The sequence below is a fragment of the Manihot esculenta genome, chromosome 5 (assembly GCF_001659605.2).
Source record: "Manihot esculenta cultivar AM560-2 chromosome 5, M.esculenta_v8, whole genome shotgun sequence".
NCBI lineage: Eukaryota > Viridiplantae > Streptophyta > Magnoliopsida > Malpighiales > Euphorbiaceae > Manihot > Manihot esculenta.
Window position 1 is genome coordinate 24,618,494 of NC_035165.2, and position 22,407 is coordinate 24,640,900.

At 27.9% G+C, this 22,407-nt stretch overlaps 3 protein-coding genes across 3 annotated transcripts in view; 2 read left to right on the forward strand and 1 right to left on the reverse strand.

Moving 5' to 3' along the window:
• Nucleotides 1-11,210, forward strand: part of LOC110615716 — a 44,628-nt gene extending 33,418 nt beyond the window's left edge. Inside the window, exons 7-13 of the mRNA XM_043956804.1 lie at nt 13-586; nt 868-1,009; nt 1,135-1,225; nt 3,892-3,963; nt 10,499-10,576; nt 10,672-10,762; nt 10,915-11,210. Of these exons, the coding sequence (XP_043812739.1) occupies nt 13-586; nt 868-1,009; nt 1,135-1,225; nt 3,892-3,963; nt 10,499-10,576; nt 10,672-10,762; nt 10,915-11,045 (1,179 nt within the window). The 3' untranslated portion in view covers nt 11,046-11,210. The remainder of the gene's footprint in view (nt 1-12; nt 587-867; nt 1,010-1,134; nt 1,226-3,891; nt 3,964-10,498; nt 10,577-10,671; nt 10,763-10,914) is intronic.
• On the forward strand, nt 9,566-10,492 carry LOC122721297 (protein FD-like). Its single transcript, XM_043956892.1, has one exon. The coding sequence runs from the start codon at nt 9,757-9,759 to the stop codon at nt 10,405-10,407; it is 651 nt and encodes a 216-aa protein (XP_043812827.1). The 5' UTR covers nt 9,566-9,756; the 3' UTR covers nt 10,408-10,492.
• A 2,124-nt stretch (nt 11,211-13,334) lies between the features above and the next one.
• On the reverse strand, nt 13,335-15,850 carry LOC110615882 (SKP1-like protein 1B). The gene is made up of 2 exons (XM_021758068.1): nt 15,379-15,850; nt 13,335-13,699 (listed from the first exon to the last, which is right to left on the reverse strand). Exons 1-2 carry the CDS (start codon nt 15,676-15,678, stop codon nt 13,526-13,528), a joined length of 474 nt encoding a protein of 157 aa, XP_021613760.1. The 5' UTR covers nt 15,679-15,850; the 3' UTR covers nt 13,335-13,525.
• Between the last annotated feature and the right edge of the window lie 6,557 nt (nt 15,851-22,407).

Consider the following 22,407-nt stretch of genomic DNA (forward strand, 5'->3'; position numbering starts at 1 on the left):
TTTTACTTTTAGGGACATCCAGTTCCTCACTCGCCTCACAATCAAGCTTCTAGTAATGCAAAATCTAATTCTGTATCAAACCATGAGAATGCGATGCCAGCAAGACAGAAGTCCATGAGGCGGGGTGGGGGTGGCCGTGGCGGCAGTAGCTCTGGAGGTGGTCATTCGCAAAGTAGCTTCACTCATCCTCCCCTGCCACCACAATTTCCTATATTTGCAATATCTCCCGATGGCCATGGTAATCTTGTACCAGTAATGCCATATCAATCTCCTGGAGAGCCTCCATACAGGGGCAACAATTGGGAAGCTAGACCAGTCGGGGGTTTTGGACCTCAACCACCTGTGGTAAATTATCACAGACATTCCCTCCGAAGAGGCAACTATGGACCACTGGGAGATGGTCCATACCGGAACAATTCTGGGGGCAGGAGGGATCAAGACCGTGGGCATTATGGGAATATCGGAGATGCTCATGTGCATCCACAGAGATCTCCAAGGGGCTTTGTTAGGCCTCCAACACCTAATGCTGCCTCATTTGTTCCACCCCAACCCGTGAGACCTTTTGCAAACCCCATGGGTTTCTCCGGTAAGTTTTTTCCCTAATGAACCTATTTATTATTTTGATAATAGAAGGCACAAAACTCTCTAAATTGGAACATGCCCGTTTTAAATCTCTGTGGTTTTGGGATTGACAAAATGGTAAACAAAACTAGCTTTGCAAATTGGTAGATAAGTTGTATTCTAAATAATTTTTTTTTTTCTTTCCTTTTGATCTCATTTTTTAACCACCAGTTTACTGGTGATAGCAACCATCCCCATTTAATAACTTTAATATGGATTTAGAATTAATTCATCTGCTATGTTCAGATTTTGTATATACTCCTATGCTGCCACTGGAGACCTTTAGGATGCCTTTCATCACACATGCACGGGCACCTGCAATGATTGTGCCCGTTCATGAGCCTCCCTTGCCTGCTATGTTAGTCCATCAGATAGAATATTATTTCAGGTATGTATAATTATCATTACATTCCCAACCCTTCGTCAGTCATGATTAGTAAATTAAATATATTATTTTCCTATTGTCTGTTGAACAGTTAACCACCTATTGCAACTATTGTTTGTTTGTTGCAGTGATGCTAATTTAATTAGGGATGAATTTCTAAAGTCAAACATGGACAATCAGGGCTGGGTTCCAATTACTTTAATAGCAGGCTTTAATCGAGTATGTGAAATTTATTAATGAGTTTGAGAATAATGATATTTGATCTTGTGGCATAAATGGTCAACCTAGACCATTAATTGATTTTCTGCATGTTGTTGCAATTTCAAATTGGATGGCTTGAGATTTATTCAACTATTGCAAACAAAAACCTTAGTTGTACTTTGGAAGAGAACTAGTAATTCTTGAATTGATTATGAAATTCTCGTAATAGATTAGATGAGAGCAAATTCTTGGAAAACATACTTTGAGAATCAATATTCTGGAAGTAACATAGAAGATTAAGATGGTTGTATTACTCACAAACAGTTGTTAAATAGCTTTACTTTGCGCTTAAATGTGTTTCTGGGTCAACCTTATATTATGCTTCTAATATCCCAGTTGTTCTTTTTTGCTTCAAACTCCATCCTTTTTGTAGTTGATAAGGTTATTATTCATAAACTTCTTGCAAGCTTAAAGTGAAATTTGAGCCTTGAATCTGAATTGAAGATGGCACATATCCTCTGGTCAGATATTATTTTCATTTGCTTTGACGTATTGCCTTGCCACTGATGTAGTGTTATAAATTTGTAGCCACAATCAATTAGTTTTCAAAGTTTTCATTTTGTTGGTTTTTAACATGTGCTCTTCTGAGGTTCATATGAAGTCAAGACTTGAAGTACAATTTGGATGCATAATCCTTCCTGATTTTATTGCTTGAAGTGGCAAATCAGATAAATTTAGGATCTTATACATATTATGATTGAGAAGTTAATTTCCTTTTAAAATTTTCAGCAACCTCCATTATGTCCTTTCTCTATCTCTCTCTTTCTCCTTGATTTGTGGAAGTAACCTTTCCTTTATCATGGCAATTTGTCCAATGGGCACTCCCTTAGATGTTTCTTTCAATGATCATTGGTTTTTGATGATATAGACTGTGAAAAGAGGTTGATTTCATGAAAGTCGAGGTATTTTCATAAAGGTCAGAAACTTTTCTTTGCTGGCCTGCGATTCTACTCTCTCTCTCATTGATTTCTATCTATCAGGTATTGTTTTGTTTGGGGTTATTTAAAAAGTAGAATGGGATTTCTTTCTAGAAGGCTGATGGATTCAAATATCTGGCTGAGTGAAAACTGGATATCTGAATGAACCTTAAAATGAGGGTGGCTGGGAAGATGACTTGTTTTGACCACAACGGGAGTATTGGTGGACAAAATTCTTCAAGGTATGGGGAAATAGAGGTGGAGATAGGTGGATGTTGGAAAATATCTGGGAAGGTGGTTTTGGGGAAAATGGAGTGGGGAGGGCTAAAAGTTGGTCAGTCAGTGTCCTGTAATCTAGTGCTATAAATTTTGTTTGCTGACTTAGTGACTTTAAGATGTTTTTCCTCTCTCCTCTTTTCCAAAATTTTTGAGTGTTACTGATTCCTTCTTGATTGATGGGATTAAATATTAGGTTCTGTGGTCAACCTTTTCAAATTAAGAAAGGTGGTTCAGTGAAGGATCATTGACATGCTAGAAGAGGCCAGGAGATGGCTTATGGTTTTAGGTCTTTTGAATTACGTGGACAGCTTTTCAAGCTTTGTGAATCACGCTTAGCTATCTCAGAATTTAAACTTCATATTCTAGAAAGAGTTTTGCAGAATATTGTTTGCAAGAGCATATACTTTAGCTTGTGAACCTAGTTGCTTAAGGTAGAAAGAGTAGCAGGATGGAGCATAGAGTTATGGACTATTCTGTCTCACGTTGCTTATATTCATGGAATTTTGATGGCTATTTAATGTGGCTTTTATTGTTGCCCTTATTATAGAGAGGTTGATCCTTCATTCAGGGAAGCAGTACTGGCTGTATATTTATATGGAAATGTCCATTAATTTCATGTAACATACTTAATCCACCCCGTTCCTTCCAAATGAAAGGAAACAGGAAATTATGATGTAATACTGAAGTTCATGAAGTAGGTAAGAATTTTATTTTAGTTTCTGCATGCCTGCATCTATGAATTTTTGGCTTTATATCTTCAGGATCAGATATTTTGATTAACTTGTGGAACATTAGAAAATGAAACTTGAGGTGTAACAGCCATCCTTGATCAGAATGATGTAGCAGTTTCAGACCCAAACGAATTTCAGGTTCTAAGGGTGAATTAAGGGGACATTCTTCATGCTCAAAACTGCTGTGAAATTTAAAGTTAATATAATACATACGCTGGTTCTGCTTTCACCAATCAAAACAGTAGTTTATTTGTAACTACATTTTGTTTTCTCTTAGTTCCTCCATAAAAGGGACACTCCCCAAGGGTGAATTATTGGTGAAATAGTAGGGTTTTTTGCATTGTGGCTGAAGTTATAAGTTCAGGCTAGGGAATAGTCTCTTTATAATGCAAGGCAGCAGTAAGGTTTTTGCATTAGGGCCTAGATTTATGGGTTTAAGCTAGGAAACAGTCTCTTGGTAATGCAAGGAGGCAGTATTTGATATGTCCTGGAGCCTGTAATCCAGAGGGCTTTCATGCGCTAGGACACCCTCTATTCTCAAAGGGGAAGTTGGGGTCTGGATGGGTTTCATTGGTGAACTAGATCTAATCTATCCCAGCCAACGGATAAGTGTATGCCATACTTGGTTACTGTATGCTTTATAATTCTTGATAGTTGTGCATGCAACCAAGTTTATTTTGTGGTTATGCTTTTACAGGTTAAGAGCATGACTAAGGACATCCAGTTAATTTTGGATTCCTTGAGGACTTCAACTCTTCTAGAAGTACAGGTACTTCCATTTGTTATTAGGTTATCTATAATATTAAATCAATTTGTTTTTGATGTGTTATACCAATTTCTATCCATTAATTCTGAGTTGATGTGAATTAAGCAGGGTAATATTCATTTTCTACATTATGATCGATGTGTAATTAAAATTTAAGGGCTTCGTTTTCAACTATTTGGTTGAGTAAAATTTTGAATAAAATTTTGGACTCAGAATGACAAAGTGAGGAGGCTTAATGATTGGATGAAATGGACACGTATTTCTAGTAGAATTCCTACAGATTCAGGCATACAATCTTCAATTGCAACAAGTCCTGATGTGCTGACAAAGTCATTCCAAAAGATGCCATTGGAGGGAATTACCCCCAACCAAACTATCATGATGGTTAAGCCATCTCCTAACCCACAGGGTGTTCTAAGTAGGAGTTCATCTGATTTGCCGGCTCAGTCACAAATCTTTCAGCAGGAAGTTATTGAGGGTGGAAGTTCAAGCTGAAAGTAACAAGTCTGTGCAACCACCATATTTAGACCAATCCTTTCAGGATGGTGCACTCTTTTTTTAGGGGTGGGGGTGGGGGGGAAGAGACATGGATCCTGATAGAAGGTCAGATGCGCCACTTTATTTTATAAAAATGCATGGAAGAGACAAGGTAAGAAATATGTTGATATTTATTCGAGGAAAGAGAAGAAAGAAAGAATCTAGGTTTTTGACTGGACAGACTTGTAATGTTTTTGGTTTTTGTATAGCTTGATTTTTGGTGAGGGTGATTCTCATCTTCTACATCTTCTGGTGGAATTGCATGGATAACAAACTCTGCTTTGGCAAAATATAAGATATTCTTCAAGGCCAAGCAGTGCGTTGCCAAACATCTGAAGTTCATGGAACTCATTTTTGACAAATTGCATGGTTGCCTGCAAATGGCTGCTCTGATGATTCTCTCTTTTCTCTATGCTTTGTGATTGTGACTACCTTTTTCTGTCTCCGTTTTGTTTTCTTGGAAAATTGTGTCTATTTATTTAAATTTGTTTTATTTGTCTGCTTACCATTGAGACCATTTCTCTTAATTGTACATGTATAATTATGGTTCTCAGGACTTGCACTATTTCTCCCGTGAGTTATCATGAAATCCCGCGAGTTATTAATTTTGCATTTTTTTTTTCTCTTTTTGGAAAATCCATTTTAAGCCCGCTAACTTTTAGCATTTTTTCTACCAAGTCATCCATGCATTTTATTTTTCTTTTTGGTCGAGTCTCTCAACTTCTATCATTGGAGACGGTAAACATTTTTCTTAAATGATCTAGCAAGGTTTTTTTGAAAAAAATTATTCATATTCTCTACCTCATCTTCCTCTCTCTCCTTCCCACTTAGAAAATGAATTTTAACAAGTAAAATATTATAACAATGGGAAAAGACAAGAAAAATCCCCTGAGCAATGGGAACTAAACAGTATGTTTCCCTCTTGTAGTTAGTTGCTCTATGGTTTTGGTGTTAATTAAAGTTGTATACTGTGACAGCAGTCTGCAAAAGGTTGGAGAGATTAGACAAAAGAGGAATGGGATACAAAGTATGGATTTGGTTGGGTTGATAAACATATGGTCAGAATGGTTGCTCGAATGAAATGCAGAAGTTAAAAAGGTAGGAAATGGGGGGAGCTGAGCCGTACCGGTGGGAAGAGAAGACATGGGTGGTGGCAGTTAGTACGATTGCGAATGTGGGAATAAGAGCAGAGGTTGAATTTATTAGCTGTAAGCAGAAGACGTGGGCATCGGAAATAGATATAAATTTTACTTTCAGAATAGACAGCTGTTGCCTTCAAACATCAACTTTGACAAGACTCTCTCTGACTCCTCACTGAATTACTACTCTCTTATAATCTCTAATCTCTTTGCTGGGTTGGGTTGCACAAACAAATCAAGACCAGCTGGAGCTGGTCGTCTATAAAATAAAACATTATACTTCAACAAAAAAAAACTACCTTAATAACGTCTCCTTTACTAAGTTTTAGCACTACCAGTATGTACAGTAAAAAAAGTAAGATAAAAGTTAACAGTAACAAAAGAATATTTTAGCTTATAATATTTGAAATGCTTTTTTTTTTTTTAATTGACTTTGATTTTATATTTTTAAAGATTACATTTTTAAACATTGTCCTGCTATATATTGTCCACTGGGGCATGTGATGCTCTTAGTACTGCTCTTATTTATTTTTCTTCATGCATTGTAGTGTATTCATAGGATATTATTAATTTAAATCTAACTTCTATTTATTTATTGGAGAATAAATTATATTTTAAAAATATTTTTTATCAAAAATATTTCCTAATAAAATAATTTATTTTTCACTTCTTAATTTTAATTTAAAAAATTAATAAATAATAATATTATCAAAGCATATTTTTCATTAATAATTTTCTTAAGTGTATTAAATATCAAAAAATATAAAAAATATTTTTTATAAGATAAATAGAGATCATGATTTTGATTACTATGTCATATGTTTATTGGGTAGCTGCATATACTTAAATGTGTAAAAAAAATTCCAAAAGGAAATGAGTTAATAGTTAAAGAATAATTTATTATTTTGTTTAGTACCACTTAAGTTCAATATTTATTTATTTTTCTTTTTTTTTTTTAAAAAAAATGATCTCTTTGGTTTTATAAGAGATATGGTTCATGGATGTGATATGTTGATGGATTTAGTAAAGAATAGAGTTAAAGAAGCATGATTGAAATTGATAAGAATCAAACAAACCAACTGTCTGTTTGTATGACCAATCAACCTACCTTCTTTCATCTGCCTATATATTGTGATTATACTATCATATCCACTTTTGCATTCTGGAATCACATCATATTTCTTTTTTTTTTTTCTTTTTTTTTATAAAAAAAATTAAAAGTTTTTAGATTTCATTTCTTATGGTGTAAAATGATGGTTTTAGAAAGATTGATTTGCAAATGCAAGAGAAGAAGTAGGTAAAAAGCTAGCAATTGTAGAGAATTTCATGCTGACGAATGTCAATATGGGATATGTTTTTCATGAACCAAATTCTAATTCAATCCCAAATAACATTTTATAAGGTTGATGAGAAAGAGATTGACAAAATTTACAGAAAAGAAAGGAAATCCAAATTCAAAGACAATCCCAAGTCTCAAATCAAATTGTCTTGCCATATAGAAGGTAACTCTCTTTGGAAAATTGTTATGATAAGTTTTTTTTAATGAATATTTAGAGAGCTTGTTCTGGGAGGAACTAATAAGATTTTCAAATATTTCTTGTCAATCAATTTTTTTTAGATTTTAATTGAAATAAATTCTATAATTTATTATAATATAATTTAAAATATATAATTCAATTGAATTTCTTATAATTTCTATTTAATTATGAAAATTCATTTATTTTATTTGTTAAATTATTCTTGAAAGTACAATTAAAAAAATTATAAATTTTAGATGTTCAGGAAGATTTTTTAAAAGTAGAAAGTAATTTAAATGTTTTTAATTAAATAACAGTAATTTATGAGTTATTTAATTAATAAATAAAGAAAACAAATGATTGGGAAAATTTTGTTGTGTTATACGTAAGTTTTGTAGAATTTATTTAAATTACATATTGATTTATTTTAATTATAATCAACGACAGAAATGTATTTATAAAATTTTATTCTTAATTTTCACTCAGAACAAACAAATAAAACAGGCAGAATTTATAGATATGAAATTGGTTTTAATTTTTTTTAAAAAAACTTGTATTGAATTGCAAAACAAAATTATACTTTTAATTTTATTATAATTATATCCGTACTTTTATATCTAAAATTAAAATTTTAATTATATTTTATTATTATTTATACTATTAAAAAATTAATAAAATTATCACATTATTTACTATGTAAGTAGTATGTCACGTTCAAATCAATAAAATTTAAAATTAATAAAAAAAATCTTATACTTTAATTTTGTTATAATTTTACTTTATATTTTTACTTTTTATTAATTAAATTATATTTTTATTTATATAATTGAAAAGTATAAAATTATTTAGTTACTTTTTTCACTATTAAATATATTTAAAAATTAATATTATTATTATTTAATTTTTTATTTTTCTAATAAATTTTCAATAATAATAATTTATCTTAATTTTTTTACTAAAATTATTATCAATAATTTTTTTAAATCTGTTTAATATATTTATTATTTAGTATTATTTTTATGGGTGATTTACGATTTAGTCCTTGGGTATTGCCATTATTAACGAGTCAGTCCCTGTATTTTTAGAAACCTATTAAAACGTCCTTATCTTTTCTCTCCGTCAACGAAATAGTCCTTCTGTCTATTTTTGCCGTTAAAAATGTAGTAAAAGACCAAATTGCCCTCCTTCTTTTCCTCTTTCTCCTCCTTCTCCTTCTTCTTCATCGATTCTTCCTCCTCCTTCTTCGATTCTTCACTTCTACTTCTGCTTCTGCTTTTTCTTCACTTCTGCTTCTTCTCCTTCTTCTTCTTCTTCTCCTCCATCATCATCATCATCATCTTCTTCTCTTTTTTTTTCTTCTTTTTTGAATGAGGAGGAGGAGGAGGAGGAGGAGAGAGGAGGAGGAGGTGGAGAGAGGAGGAGGAGGAGGAGGAAGAGGATGATGATGATGATGATGATGATGATGATGATGATGATGATGATGATGATGATGATGAGGAGGAGGAGGAGGAGGAGGAGGAGGAGGAGGATGATGATGAGGAGGAGGAGGAGGAGGAGAGAGGAGGAGGAGGTGGGAGGAGGAGGAGGTGGAGAGAGGAGGAGGAGGAGGAGAGAGGAAGGACTATTTCGTTGACGAAAACAAACGATAAGCATGTTTTAATAGATGTGAGAAAACATAGGGACTATTTCGTTGACAAAAAGAATCGATAAGGACGTTTTAATGGATGTGAGAAATATAGGGACTATTTCGTTGACGAAAAGAAACGATAAGGACTAAATAAAATGTTTTACTTAAGGGTAAAATTGGAATTTAAAAATTTTCTCTCTCATCCTTTATCTAATTTTAACGGAAAAGAGGACGGAAGGACTATTTCGTTGACGGAAAAGAAAATATAAGGACGTTTTAATAGGTTTCTAAAAATACAGGGACTGACTCGTTAATAATGGCAATACCCAGGGACTAAATCGTAAATTACCCTATTTTTAAAATAATTTTATTAAATATATTAATCACGAAATATTAAAAATAATTTAAAATAATATTTAATTTGATTCAATTTAAAAATATTAAAAATAATAAAATATTTTTTTAAAATATTTTTTTAATTATTCTTTTAACTTTCTAGCTTTCAAAAAAATACTCTCAGTATAATATTAATTCACTATTTTTTAAAATTATATTAATATTTAGAGTTGATTTAAAAATATTAATAATATATAAATTAAATATTTAATTTTTTAGTTTAATTTAGTTAAGTATTCGAAAGAATATATAATTTATCTATAATTATAAATTCAATTTTTATTGTTCTTCCTTCTAACAAAATATTAATAAAATAAATAATTATTAAAAAATATCTTATATTTTTAGTTTTATTATATATATGTTATATATACACACACGTTTATTTTCACATTAATGTGCTTTCTTTCTCCCCAATTCCTTTTGAATTGATTTAGTTTTAATTTGTAAATGATACAAATTGCATCCTCCATTTTTATGCATAACTTATCAAATCAGCAGACAGACATCTCTTGTTCTCCAGTTCCACATCTCATTTCTCTCTCTCTCTCTCTCTCTGTGTGTGTGTGTGTCTCTCAGCATGCGATCATTCCCAGAAAGAAACGATTACTTAAGCAGAAACTCTAGCTCCCCTTCAAAATCCTCGTCTACGTCTTCCTCCCCATCATCTCAGCTACTGAACCCTTCATCAGCCAGGCAAGCCATGGAAGATGTCTGGAAAGACATAAACCTAACATGTCTTCAAGACTGTCCAAGCGGCGCCAACCACGCCAACCACCCTGCTTTTCCTGCTGGAATGATCCTTCAAGACTTCTTAGCTAGACCATTCAACAAAGAACCACCAACTGAGCCCTCCTCTGGGCGAGCCAATGATTTTCTAGATTCTTTAGGGCCACGACCTGCCACTATGTTGAGTTTGAATTCTGGGTCTGATTTTGAAATTCTCGAAAGTGGGACTGCTTCCAGAAGGCCAAACCCTCAGATGAATACTCATGCGAGAGTTGACACACCCTCTTTTGGTTCTTGGCTAATCTCTCCCCTTGATGCTTTGGGTTCTTCGTCGGTTTGTCCTTCCATTTGCAAGAAAAGACTTCAAGAAAATCACAACAACTCTGTTGATAGGAGACACAAACGAATGATGAAGAATAGAGAATCAGCTGCTCGGTCCAGGGCTAGAAAGCAGGAATCTCTCTCCTCTCTCTCTCTCTCTCTCTCTCTTTCAAAAAGATGATATCTTTAGTTGAAAATACAATAATCCATGTAATATTTAGTGACATTCTTTAGTGGGTTTCTTTTTGAATCCCTTTTTAAAACATCTTCAGGCTTACACACAAGAGTTGGAACTGGAAGTAGCAAATTTAGCTGAAGAGAATGCTAGGCTTAGAAGGCAGCAAGAAAAGGTACAGAGATGGACTTTTTCTTAAATTCAGTTTCTTTATTTGGAACTTGCCTACCACCTTGCTCAAACAAACTCATCCTATTGGTTAATTTACAGCCAATTTTGTGTATTGCAGTTTCTGGCAGCTCCTGCTCAGCTTCCAAAAAAGCACAGTCTCTACAGAACCTCAACAGCTCCATTTTAAGAAGTAAGATCATGAAGAAGCTAAATTATTTTCTATACAAATATATATTTTTTTTCCTTTTCTTTCTCCCATTTGACAATGATGAAAGTTTCCATTAAAAGAGAGATTCCAGATTTTGAATGAGAGGTTCTGAAGTTCATCTCATTTTCTCGTAGATACATCTCTATCAAGAGGGTCCAAAGGAGGAGAGGAAAAAGAAGGTTTAAGAAAGAAAAGTAGAGAATCCCAGGGCAAAACTTTGGGCATTTTGTTCTTTATATTTTTCCTTAAAATATATTCCAATTGACTCTGTACTATGATGTCTCTCTTTTCTCTCCTCCAATGGCAATGAAGAAGCTAACTGCGTTGGTGGAAATGGACAGTGATGTATAAATACCATATAAATTCTCTGCTGGTGAAACAGTAATGGTCTCTTATTGTTAGTAATATTAATGGTCTTTCTGTTCTTTTAGCTTATGTGCTTCCAAGCAAATTTGCACTTTGATTGATTGAAGCTAGCTTTGAGTTTCAACATGTAAAAACCAAAATTCACAATGCTTGCTGCATTGCTAGAGGTATATTGATTTTACTGCTTTTTGGATGTTGATTTTTTTTTTTTAATGAAAAATTTTAGTTTTGATGCTATTAAAAATTGCCAAAAATTATTTGATTATTTTGGTGTTTTTTTCAATTAAAATGCACAAAATTATATTCCTAATTAATATATTTAGAAAAAGGACTAGTCCATATACAAAGGAAGCTATTTTATAAGGACAATGGCAAAAAAGACACAAAATAAATGTAAAATTAGGGTTTTCAATTTGACATGACAATCAATGAGATACATAAAAAACAACACATTTCTTTTCATTATTATAACTCAATATTTTAAATTAATGTATTCTCACTTTATCAAATTAAAAGTTTTTTTATTTAAATTTTTATTAATTATCATTAATATGAATAAAATATTTTTAAATATGTAATATTATTTATATTATTTAATCCTTTAGAAGACGAACACTGAGCGTTTATAAATTTCGGCTCAAAAAAATATAATACAGGAATTTTATATATTATTTGTTTAGTGTTTAGACATAAATATAATATTTTAATAATAAATATTTTTACTAAAGTAATTTCTTTTCTAATGTTAATTAAATCCTACTTATTACCAAAATGCCAAAGGATGGTGAAGTGTGAAGGCTGCTCTGCATGCGCATTGCACAATAAAATTAAAAGAAAGAAAAATAGGAAAAGGAAAAAAAAAAAAAAAAAAAGTGAAGAAGAAGCCGGTCCCAAAAGCTACAAAAGTCTGTCACGTGACCTTTTTTCTGATACTTTCCTACTACACAACACGTGTCCTCCACCTTTAAGTATGTTAAGGCCCAAAGCCTATGTTTGTGAAGCCTTCAAGGTTGGAACTTGGAAGAAATATAAAAGGGTAGAAAATAAGGGAAAATAAATTAGGATTTAAACTTTTTTATAAGTAAAAATATCAATATCTTTTTTTTTCATTTTTCAATAAAATGACATTTTAAAAATAAAAAAATTCTTTCTGAAATTTAAAATAATAATAATAATTATTTAGAATAATCTAGCAAGACAAATTGGTTGCAGAATTTTATTTTATTTTTTTTGAGTTTGAAAAATTAATAGAATTAGAGGTGGGAAGAGATAGGCAATTGAAAATTTTTTTTTTCTAAAATTATCGATGTTTTGAAGGTAGTAATTCTTTTTCAATTTTAACTTTATTTTGACCAAACACAATAATTATTCTTATGTTTTTTTTAAATATATTTTATTATTCTATTTTCTCTCTTCTAATTATTAAAATTTGAACAATTAGATAAGATAAATAGTAATCTATCGAAAATTAGATAGTATTTTATTGTAATTGGCATTGCAGACCCTTGACGAGAGGCTTACATGATGAGTAATAGTTGAGTGGTAGAGCATGTCTTTATAATTATTTTAAAAGATTTAATTAATTTTTTAATTATTGTGAGCAAATATTAAACAATGAAATGAAATTAGACAAGGGAACAAAATCATTACTTGATACATGTATTCTTTTGCAATGTCAAAAGACTAATGAATAAGGTGGTTGAGCCTTCCATACAAAACAACAGAAATTGTGTCTTTCATAGTGGTTTAAGGTTGGAACCACTTATAGATTTAATTTTTGTAAATTATTCAAATCTCTAGATGCATAATTCACTTGCATAATGCAATTACCAGTGAAAGTATCAAGAGGTGTTCTGGAAGTAATGCTATAATATATTAATTTCCCTTATACTCGTTTCTTTCTTCACATATCTTCACTCCTGGCTGATGTGCTTATAAAAGCAACAGAAGATTTAAAACCCGCACCGAGCCATTACCGGTGAGCAATAGAAGCAGCAAGTCAAAAGAAATTCTTGCAAAAATTTAGTTTAATTTAATTTATTTTCCTCAATTTTCCTGTTAAGAGTTTAAAAAAACAAATAATGCATAATTCTCTTCTCGCAAATAATTTTCTAAACAAAACCTAAATGCTTTTTTTCCTATTATAATTCAAATTCCCTTTTAGCATTTGACAAATTAAAGCACAAACTTACCATAAAAGAACAGCAGATACCATATTAACATGTAATGAAAAGGTTACAGCCAGACATCAGAGTTTCTGATAGTTTTAGGTAGGGAACAAGGCAAGTAAACTAATAATTGTCTGCAAAGCAGTGATCCTGAACACCCATGTCCAACATAGAAAGGGAACTAGAAATACAGACACTGTTTCCTGGACTTTTATTCAAAGGCCCATTGGTTCTCTCTGCGAACTTCCTCCTCTTCCTCTGGTGTAAAGTCATTCTTGATGTTGAAAGTCTTGCGAATTTCTTCTGGAGTTTTGCCCTTGATCATGTCCGCTACAGTCTGACAAGTGAGATCCAGCAAGCTTTTGATGTTTAGATAGTTGGCAGCCTGAAAAACAGACAACTTGATGTCAAAACCAGATCCTCCGCATAGAGACATATCAAAAGGTTAAAGTTCATTGGCACAACAGAACGACACAATTTGAGACAAATTCATGCAGACAGCTATTTCAATAGAAGTAGTTTGCTCACAGAATACCACTTGAGGGCTCGATTTGCATCTTAGCCCTGCACTTGATTGTTAGTTGCACACTGTAAACAAGAGTTTTAACTTATAGAAACCATCCTGAAACATTGAAGGCACATGTTCTCTCTAGCACGTATATTATATCCATTACCTTTCACGTTGAAGACAAGCACACATAACATTTACTAAGGAAAAAGAAGTTGAGTGCATCATTTGACTCTTGACCATTGTACAAAAGGTGGTTGACATCTTGACCTTTATGGGATTAACATTTAATAGCTAACCTTTATAAAAATGTTAACTATTTAACTCATATGGATGGATACAAGTTTTATGCGCTCTTGATTTTTTCAGGGGTTTAATAGTTATATTTCATAAAGTGCAAAGAGCACATGATTAAACTTTCTATAAAGCTCAAGTATTAATTGTTAACAACAAAAAATCAAAGTACAAACTTACTTTTTGTGTAAAGATCAAAGGCAAATGATATATTGCACAAAAAAAAATACAGAGACAAAAATATGAATGGTCATCAATGTAATCCTTTGATTTCTACAATGCTGATGCATCTTTCTTCAATTATGTTTTGGCAACCTAAATCCATTAGGAGAACAGGGGCACCTCAATCACATGTCTTCCAACTTCTCAAGCAATTTCTTGTGAGATGCAGAAGTCTCACAAGAGTTGCTCACTGAGAAGGGAGTGGCTGCCAACTAGCGATCACACAACCAATACTAACATGCTACATGGAAATTACACTTTAACGCTGTGAAGCGCATAAATTAACTGAAAATTCATCAATACTCTAATGAACACAGCAAGGAACAGTAAGAAAGCACTATAGTTCACTACGAACTCATTCTTTTCTTCCCTCAGTTAAAAAGAAGAGAGTATGTCATGGGGAGAAGAAAAAGAAAGAATTTCTAGAATAATTATCTTACCCTTTCTCCTGACGAGCCACATGATCAACATTCAAATAAAGAGAGAAAAAAATCAGTAAATGGAGTATAGCTTTAAGAAAAGAGAGAAGAGAAGGAATTCTCCGTAAAAAACAGAACCAATAAACAACCATCTCAAAATCAGTCACACCGGCCATCTTATTTAGTGGTGAGATTTATTGCAGAGTTATAAGCAAATATTCAAAAGTTAACACCCTAAACACATTTTCCATCTTTCCAAAAAGAATACAAAGGCACAAACAGATCCTAAAGGGGATGAATTTTCTTATTCAACCATTCGCGCTAGCCTTAATGCGAGAACAAGTTTAATTTCTGTTTCACAAATAAATCCCCCTAATTCTCAATTTTCTCAGCTAGGAAGAAAAGAGTGCAGCCACATAAGGGCTACTTCATGCTCTTTAAACACATATTTAATTCAAATAAATTAGAGTAAAAACCTAGCAATAATCACCCATAAAAATCACAAAAGTTCTCAAAACCTAGAAAAATTCCCAAACCATAACGCATAATTTCGTATCTAAATAATGGCATAAATAATGATCTATCAATTCAATATTAGATAAATTTGAACAGAAAACAGACCAGAATGAGATCGAAGAGAGTAGCCTGATCAACTTTGACAAACTCAGCGTCCCACGCCTTCAACTCGTCGTCGACAGAAGAGGGACGATCTTCGGACTTGGGAGTCTCGACGTGCTTCTTGCAATACTCGATTACCTTAGAGAGGATCTTGCTGGTGACATTAGGAAGAGGGATACCGTTATCGGCGCAGTCGTCCTCTATCATGTGCTTTATCGTCTGAGATTCGAGAGCCACCGCCTCGTCCATCTCAAAGGTCTCTCCGTCAGAGCTTTTCAACGTGATCTTCCTGCCGGTTGACATAGCTAATTTTGCCGGCGATGCTCCTTCTTCTGCCTGCGAAAATTTTCTGATTTGGGAAAAAACCCTGATGCCGTAGAGCGATAAGGTACTGATTTTATGTTTTGAGAGAGACGCCGAGCATAAGATAGCCCTAGCTACACACGTATGAGCTTTCTATTGGGCAGCTCTAAACTAGCTTTGCTAGGCTCATTTTACTCTATTATTAGGAAGGCAAATTCTAGTCTGCAACTCATACCAAACTTCGGGGAAAAAAAAATCTCCTACACAAAAATTTTATTTTTTTAATAATAATATCCTCCATTTATTTTATGTTCCATTTTTAAACTTTGAGATATTTTTATTTTCATAATAATTTAATAAAAATAAAATAAATTTTAATTTTTAAATTTAAAGGTAATTAATAAATTTATTTTTATCTTTTTAAATCAAATACTTAAATTTTTATATGATGAATTTATCTAAATTACCTATCTTTCAATTTATAATTTTATCAGCATTAAAAAAATAATAAATATTTAAATATTTAAAATATTTTTATAAACACTTAAATTTTTTTAAAAAATTTTATATTATATAAACTATATTTTAATTCTTAATTTTTAATTATATTTTTAAAATTAAAATTTTAAAATTTTATATATTTAATTTATTTAAAAATACAGTTATTTCATTTATTATATATATCAGTTCAAAACTAACATATAGTTAAATTTCTGCTCAAACTATAATTTTTTTAAAAATATTTTTTATAAAAATTTATAATTTATTTAAAGTTATTTAGTAATATTTAAAAATAATTGAATATAAATAGTTTTTAAAAGTTTTGAAATTATAAATATTGAAATATTTTAATAGATAGAAATTAAAAAATAAAAAGTACTAAAAATTAATTAAATAAAATATTATAAATAAAATTTATGGAATTTAAGTATTTTATAAAAATAATAAATAATAAAAATATTTAAATTATAATAAATAAAAATAATTTATATCATTAAAAAAAATAATAAAGATATTTTTACGATGAAAGTGGACCAACTGATTATAAAAAATTAAGTATTCAAATTTAAAAATATAGAAATTGATGTATTAATTATATTAAAATTTAAAAATTAAAATATAATTTATTAATTTAATAGTCATTAAAAAAATTACTATTTAATTTTTATTATATAAAAAAATTATTAATTAAGGTGTGTTCGTTTTGGTTATCATTTTCTATTTTTATTTTTAATTTGATAAAAAAATTTTATTCCAGTGTTGCATTTTAATTTTTATTACTTTTTAATATTTTTAAAATTAAAAATTAAAAATTATTGATTTTATTATTATATATTTTATCATATCATTATTTTTATATATAGACTTTTATCAATTATTATTAATAATTTTAAAATTTCATCTTCATCAATTAATTTTTTTAAAAAATATATATATTTATTTAAATAATTTATAAAATAAAATTTTATTTTATTATTATAAAAAAAATTTATTATTTAATTTATACCGTATAAAAAATTTATTAATAAATTATTTAATTTTAAAAAATAAATTAAAAAATTTATTAATTAGTGTTTTTATTAATTTTAATTATTAATTTTTTTACTATTTACTCTAAGGATGTAATCGAATCGAGTTGAGTCGAATTTTGTAAAGTTTAGATTCATTTATTAAAAAATTTTATAACATCAAATTTGACTCGAACTCTAATATTGAACTCGAACTCGACTTAAAAATTAAATATTATAATCAAACTCGATTCGAGCTCGACTCATAAAAAACTCATTTAAATTAATAATGAGTTTAATTACAGTTCGAACTCAAAAACTTGATTAAAAAATTTACTTAAACTAATACCGAGTCTAATTCAAGTTCGAATTCGAAAATTCAATTAAAAAATTCGTTAACAAAATTTAATTAATTTAAATTTGTATATATTAAAATTTTAAATTAAAATGTTAAAAAAGATTTTAATAAAATTAAATATAATTAAATTAAATTCTACTGTAACTAAATTCTTAATTTAAAATATAATAAAAAGTAAAATTTTTATTTATAAAAAATTTTATCCTCTATCTCTATAAATTTTCTGTAAGATAAGAGATATTATTTCAATATCATACCTGTAATGATTTTATAAAAGTAGATAGTGGTCAATGATTTTATAAAAGTGGATTTGCGGTATAGTAGCCAATTTTGAGCTATGTTCCATTCATAACAAATAATTAAATTGTCTTTTTTATTATTTAAATTTTAATATTTAAATTTTTTTATTATTTAAATTTTAATATTTATATATTTATAAGATCGAATAATATTTATTATTTAAATATTAATTATAAACTTTTAATTAATTATATAAAATGTATTTAATATAAAATTAACGATATAATATTAAATTTAATAATTATTTATTTAAATATTTATATTACATAAAAAATTAATTGAAATATATATAATAAATATATAAATCTATAGATAAACAATTTATACAAATAAAAGAAAAAATAAATTTTTTTAAATTATATAGTTGTTTTTAAATTATATAATTTTAATTAAATTTGTATAATTTTATTGTTAATATTAATAGATATTTTTATATAAAATTTATTAATATGTTATTATTATTATTTATATGTTATGATTTTTTATTTATATATCATTATTTATTTTTATTTAAATATATAATTTATATTAAATTATTTTATTGTATAAAAAATACTATATATATAATATAAATATAAAATATTATATAAAATAAATATATTAATATAAGTATAATCAATTTAAATTATATAATTATATATATATATTATATTCAAATTTTATTAATAGAATTATATTGATTTATATTTAAATTATATAAAAATATTAATTTATAAAATTAAGTGAATAATATTAAATAGAAAAATAATTATGTAAATATATATATAAACATATGAAAGTAATAATAATAATAATAATTTATTAAGAAATTTAATAGTTTAAAAAAATGTTTGAAAAATAAATATATAAATTAAAAATATAATTATATCATTAATAAATAAAAATATAAAAATTAACAATATATATAGCAAATAGATTAAGTGGCAAGGGTATAATCAAATTGAACTGAATCTCTTATCGAGTCTACTCGACGATTATCTTAACGAGCCATGTTCATGAGTCTCTTAACGAGCTCGTTCACGAGTATTTTAACGAGTCTCTTAACGAACTCATTCACGAGTCTTTTAACGAGTCCGTTCATGAGCCCCTTAACGAGCCAATTCATAAATTTTAACAAATCGAATACTACGGAATTTAAATTTAACTCATTTAATAAATGAGTTTAAAAATTAAGTTCAAATTTAGCTCGTTTAGAAATCGAAACGAGTCCGATTGAGTTTTTATTGAATTGAGTCTCAAATAATTCATGAATAGTTTGATTCGTTTACAATTCTAATTTAATTTTTATATTATAAATAAATTTATTACATGATCATCGATTTTATAAAAAATAGACTAATTATTTTTTTCGTATTGAATAAATTTAAAAAATTATTATTTAATTCTTATAATATTACAAAACTCATTAATTTATTTTTTAATTTAAAAAAATATATTAAAATATCACTAAAATTAAATAATATATTAATTAATTTTTTATTAATTTAATTATTAAATATTTTATTATTTAGTTTTTATAATAAAATAAATTTATAAATTTATTTTTTAATTTTATAAAAATATCTATTAATTAATTTTTTTGTATCGAAAATATTTTAAAATTTTTATCATATTTAATATTTAAAATAGTATAAATATTTAATTATTATATCTTTTAAAATTTAAAAATATTTTAATATTTTTTCTGAATTTTCATATATCATAAAAATCAAATAATATTTTTTTTTATTTTTACCATGCTCAACAATTAAAATTAATGTTTAAATTAATTATTATACTTTTTAAAATCTCAAAAATATTTTAATATATGTTTTAAAGATCGAAAGGTAAATAAATGAATTTTAGTATATCATAAAAACCAAATAATATTTTTTTTCTTATTATGATATGATATACTTTATAAAAATAATTTATTATTTATTTTTATAACCAATCATTTATAAAATTATTTATATCCTTATTTTATTATTAATATTATATTTTTAAAAAATATTTTATTATTTATTTTTATATAAAAATTTACAAATTGATTTTTATACAAACAGTTTTTAGAAAATAATTTTTAAAAAATAAATAACAAAAATTAAAAACGGTTTTTAATTTTCAAAAAATAAAAAAACAGAATTCTACAATATTTCCAAAGCACACCCTTAGTTTTTTAATTTTAATAAATATAATAAATATTTTAAAATTTTAAAAAATTTATTAATTAATCACTTTGTTAATTTTAATTATTAAATAATTCAAAAACAGTTTAAAACACCATCGATACGTAAAAATTAATTTATAAATATTTTTATAAAATTGAAGAAATAGTAATCAACCTCAACTATATAAACACTTAATTGTTAAAAATAATAAAATAACTAATTAACATATATTTTAAAAATTTTAAAGATATTTTAATATATTTTTTAAAATTAAAAAAAATTATATTATAGTAATTAAATAGTAAATTTTATAATAAATAAAAAATAAATTAAGAAGTTAATATAAAATTTATTACTTTAATTTTATTAATTGTTAAAAATGTAAAATTGATTTTTCTTTTATTAAAAAAGAACCCTAAATTTTGAGTTATAAAGTTACTGTATCCTATGGTTAGTGTTAGTCTTCAGCCGCTAATAATAGGCTGCAATTGATCTGCAAGTCAAAGTACAAATTTTAACTCTAAAATTTTAAATTTAGAGTTAATAGTAAAAAATTGCAGTTTCTCTTTTTTTTTTTTTTCTCTAATGCATAATATATTGCATTTCTTTTAAGATACATAGGACTGTAAGAAATTATTATAAATAGAACTATAAGTCCAACTCACAAATGCAAAAACAAAGCCAAATATACAAAATAAGTCTAGAGATAATCAACCAAAATAAAACGAAAAGAACTACTCGAATCAATGAAAATGAACCCACATAATAACAATCTTCGTGCGTCGTCTCCACGTCACTGGCACTAATTTCACAATGCACCTAGGGGGATGAGCAGAATTCAGTCAAATATAAAAAATCTACGGAATCAAATTCATTTAAAAATTTAATTTGGTATTTTATATATTTCGGTTTGGATTGATTTTTAATTTTAAAAATTTCAATTATTTTAATTTAGTTTGGTTTTGATCGTAAAAAAATTAAAAAAATCGAACCGAACCAATTAGTGATAATAATATATTTTTTCAATAATGCGGAGAAATTAAATCATATTAAGATTAAAATGATTAAAATATTTTAATTAAATTTTAAAATATTAAAAATAATGTGTAAAAAAATTTAAAATTTATTAAAAATTAAAATTAATTAAATCGAACCGAATCGAATCAGTTTGATTCGATTTCTAACCAAAATCAATTCGATTCAGTTCAATCAATTAGAGCCCTCGATAGAAGCCAATCAGAGCATCCCTTAACCACAGATTTGTCAAATCATCTCCCTCACAGCAAAAACCTCAATAATCTGTAACGCAATAAAAACGAATAGTAAAATAAACGATAAAAAATTCAATTCATCCATACACTTGATGAGAAAATCAAGATCAAAGGGTCAAGCAAAAGAAAATATCACCATTTTCCTTTAGGAGAAAGGAAACTCCAAGAAAGACAACCACCAATAAAAGAAGGAGTCAAACCCTTCTATCGTGTTGACCAACCCAAAACTCATGCACCTTTTATCATTTTTTTTTTCTTTTCTAATGAAATTACAAACGTTTTTATAATGTGAAAACTTTATAATGAAAGCAATTTTCTATTTCTCCTATTGTTATAATGAAAGAAATTATATATTCCAAATAGAGCCAAAAAAATTAAACCCAAAATAAAATTTTATATTTTATTGATAATAGTCTAATTTATCTTATATAAATTAAAAAAAAATAACAAAAATTTGAAATTCAAATCATTGGCAGTTACATGGCAAAATGCCATGTAATTGCCCTTGGGTGAGTAATGGGTAATTCTACATTTCTCTCATCCTGATAGTTAATAATGAGCCGACTCTCCCTTTTATTTTTTAAAGATGTTTATTAAAAAAATAAAAGTTTATTCTCGTAGTATTTTTACTGTTAGCCGATTTATTGTAGATTTTGGGCTATCTTCTAAATGTTTTGGGTGACCTCCTATGTTCGTATATTACAAAAGGATATCAATCGTGTAATATGAAATACACGAATTGGTAACTCTTGAATTATATATATAGTTCGTAGGATATATGTGATATAAAATAACTGTGGTTTGTTGTTTAATTATTTAAATTTTAAAATATTTATAATTTTTTAATATTGATATTAGGGACTAATTCCTTATATGCCATAATTTTTTTTTAATTTATAAATGCATTTGTTATATTTTATTCAAATATATTCTAGGTAGATATTTTAATTACTTATACGATGCTCAATTCATATTTTTAAGATGTAAAGTTTGTATTATTGAAAAATTCTTAAAATAAGATATATTACATGTATTTTTTTTATTTATATTAATTGATATATAAATTATTAAAATTGAGATTTTTTATACAAATTTATTTTTTTCTATAATGTTCACGGAATTTATTTTAATCAACAACAGTT

Bases quoted from the DNA above. Each gene is read 5' to 3' on its own strand.
- LOC122721297 (XM_043956892.1), top strand. From the start codon at position 9,757: ATGCGATCATTCCCAGAAAGAAACGATTACTTAAGCAGAAACTCTAGC.
- LOC110615882 (XM_021758068.1), bottom strand. From the start codon at position 15,678: ATGTCAACCGGCAGGAAGATCACGTTGAAAAGCTCTGACGGAGAGACC. The intron at 13,700-15,378 runs GTCTGTTTTCTG...TCTGTTTTTCAG, and splicing joins CTCTCTTCGATCTCATTCTG to GCTGCCAACTATCTAAACAT.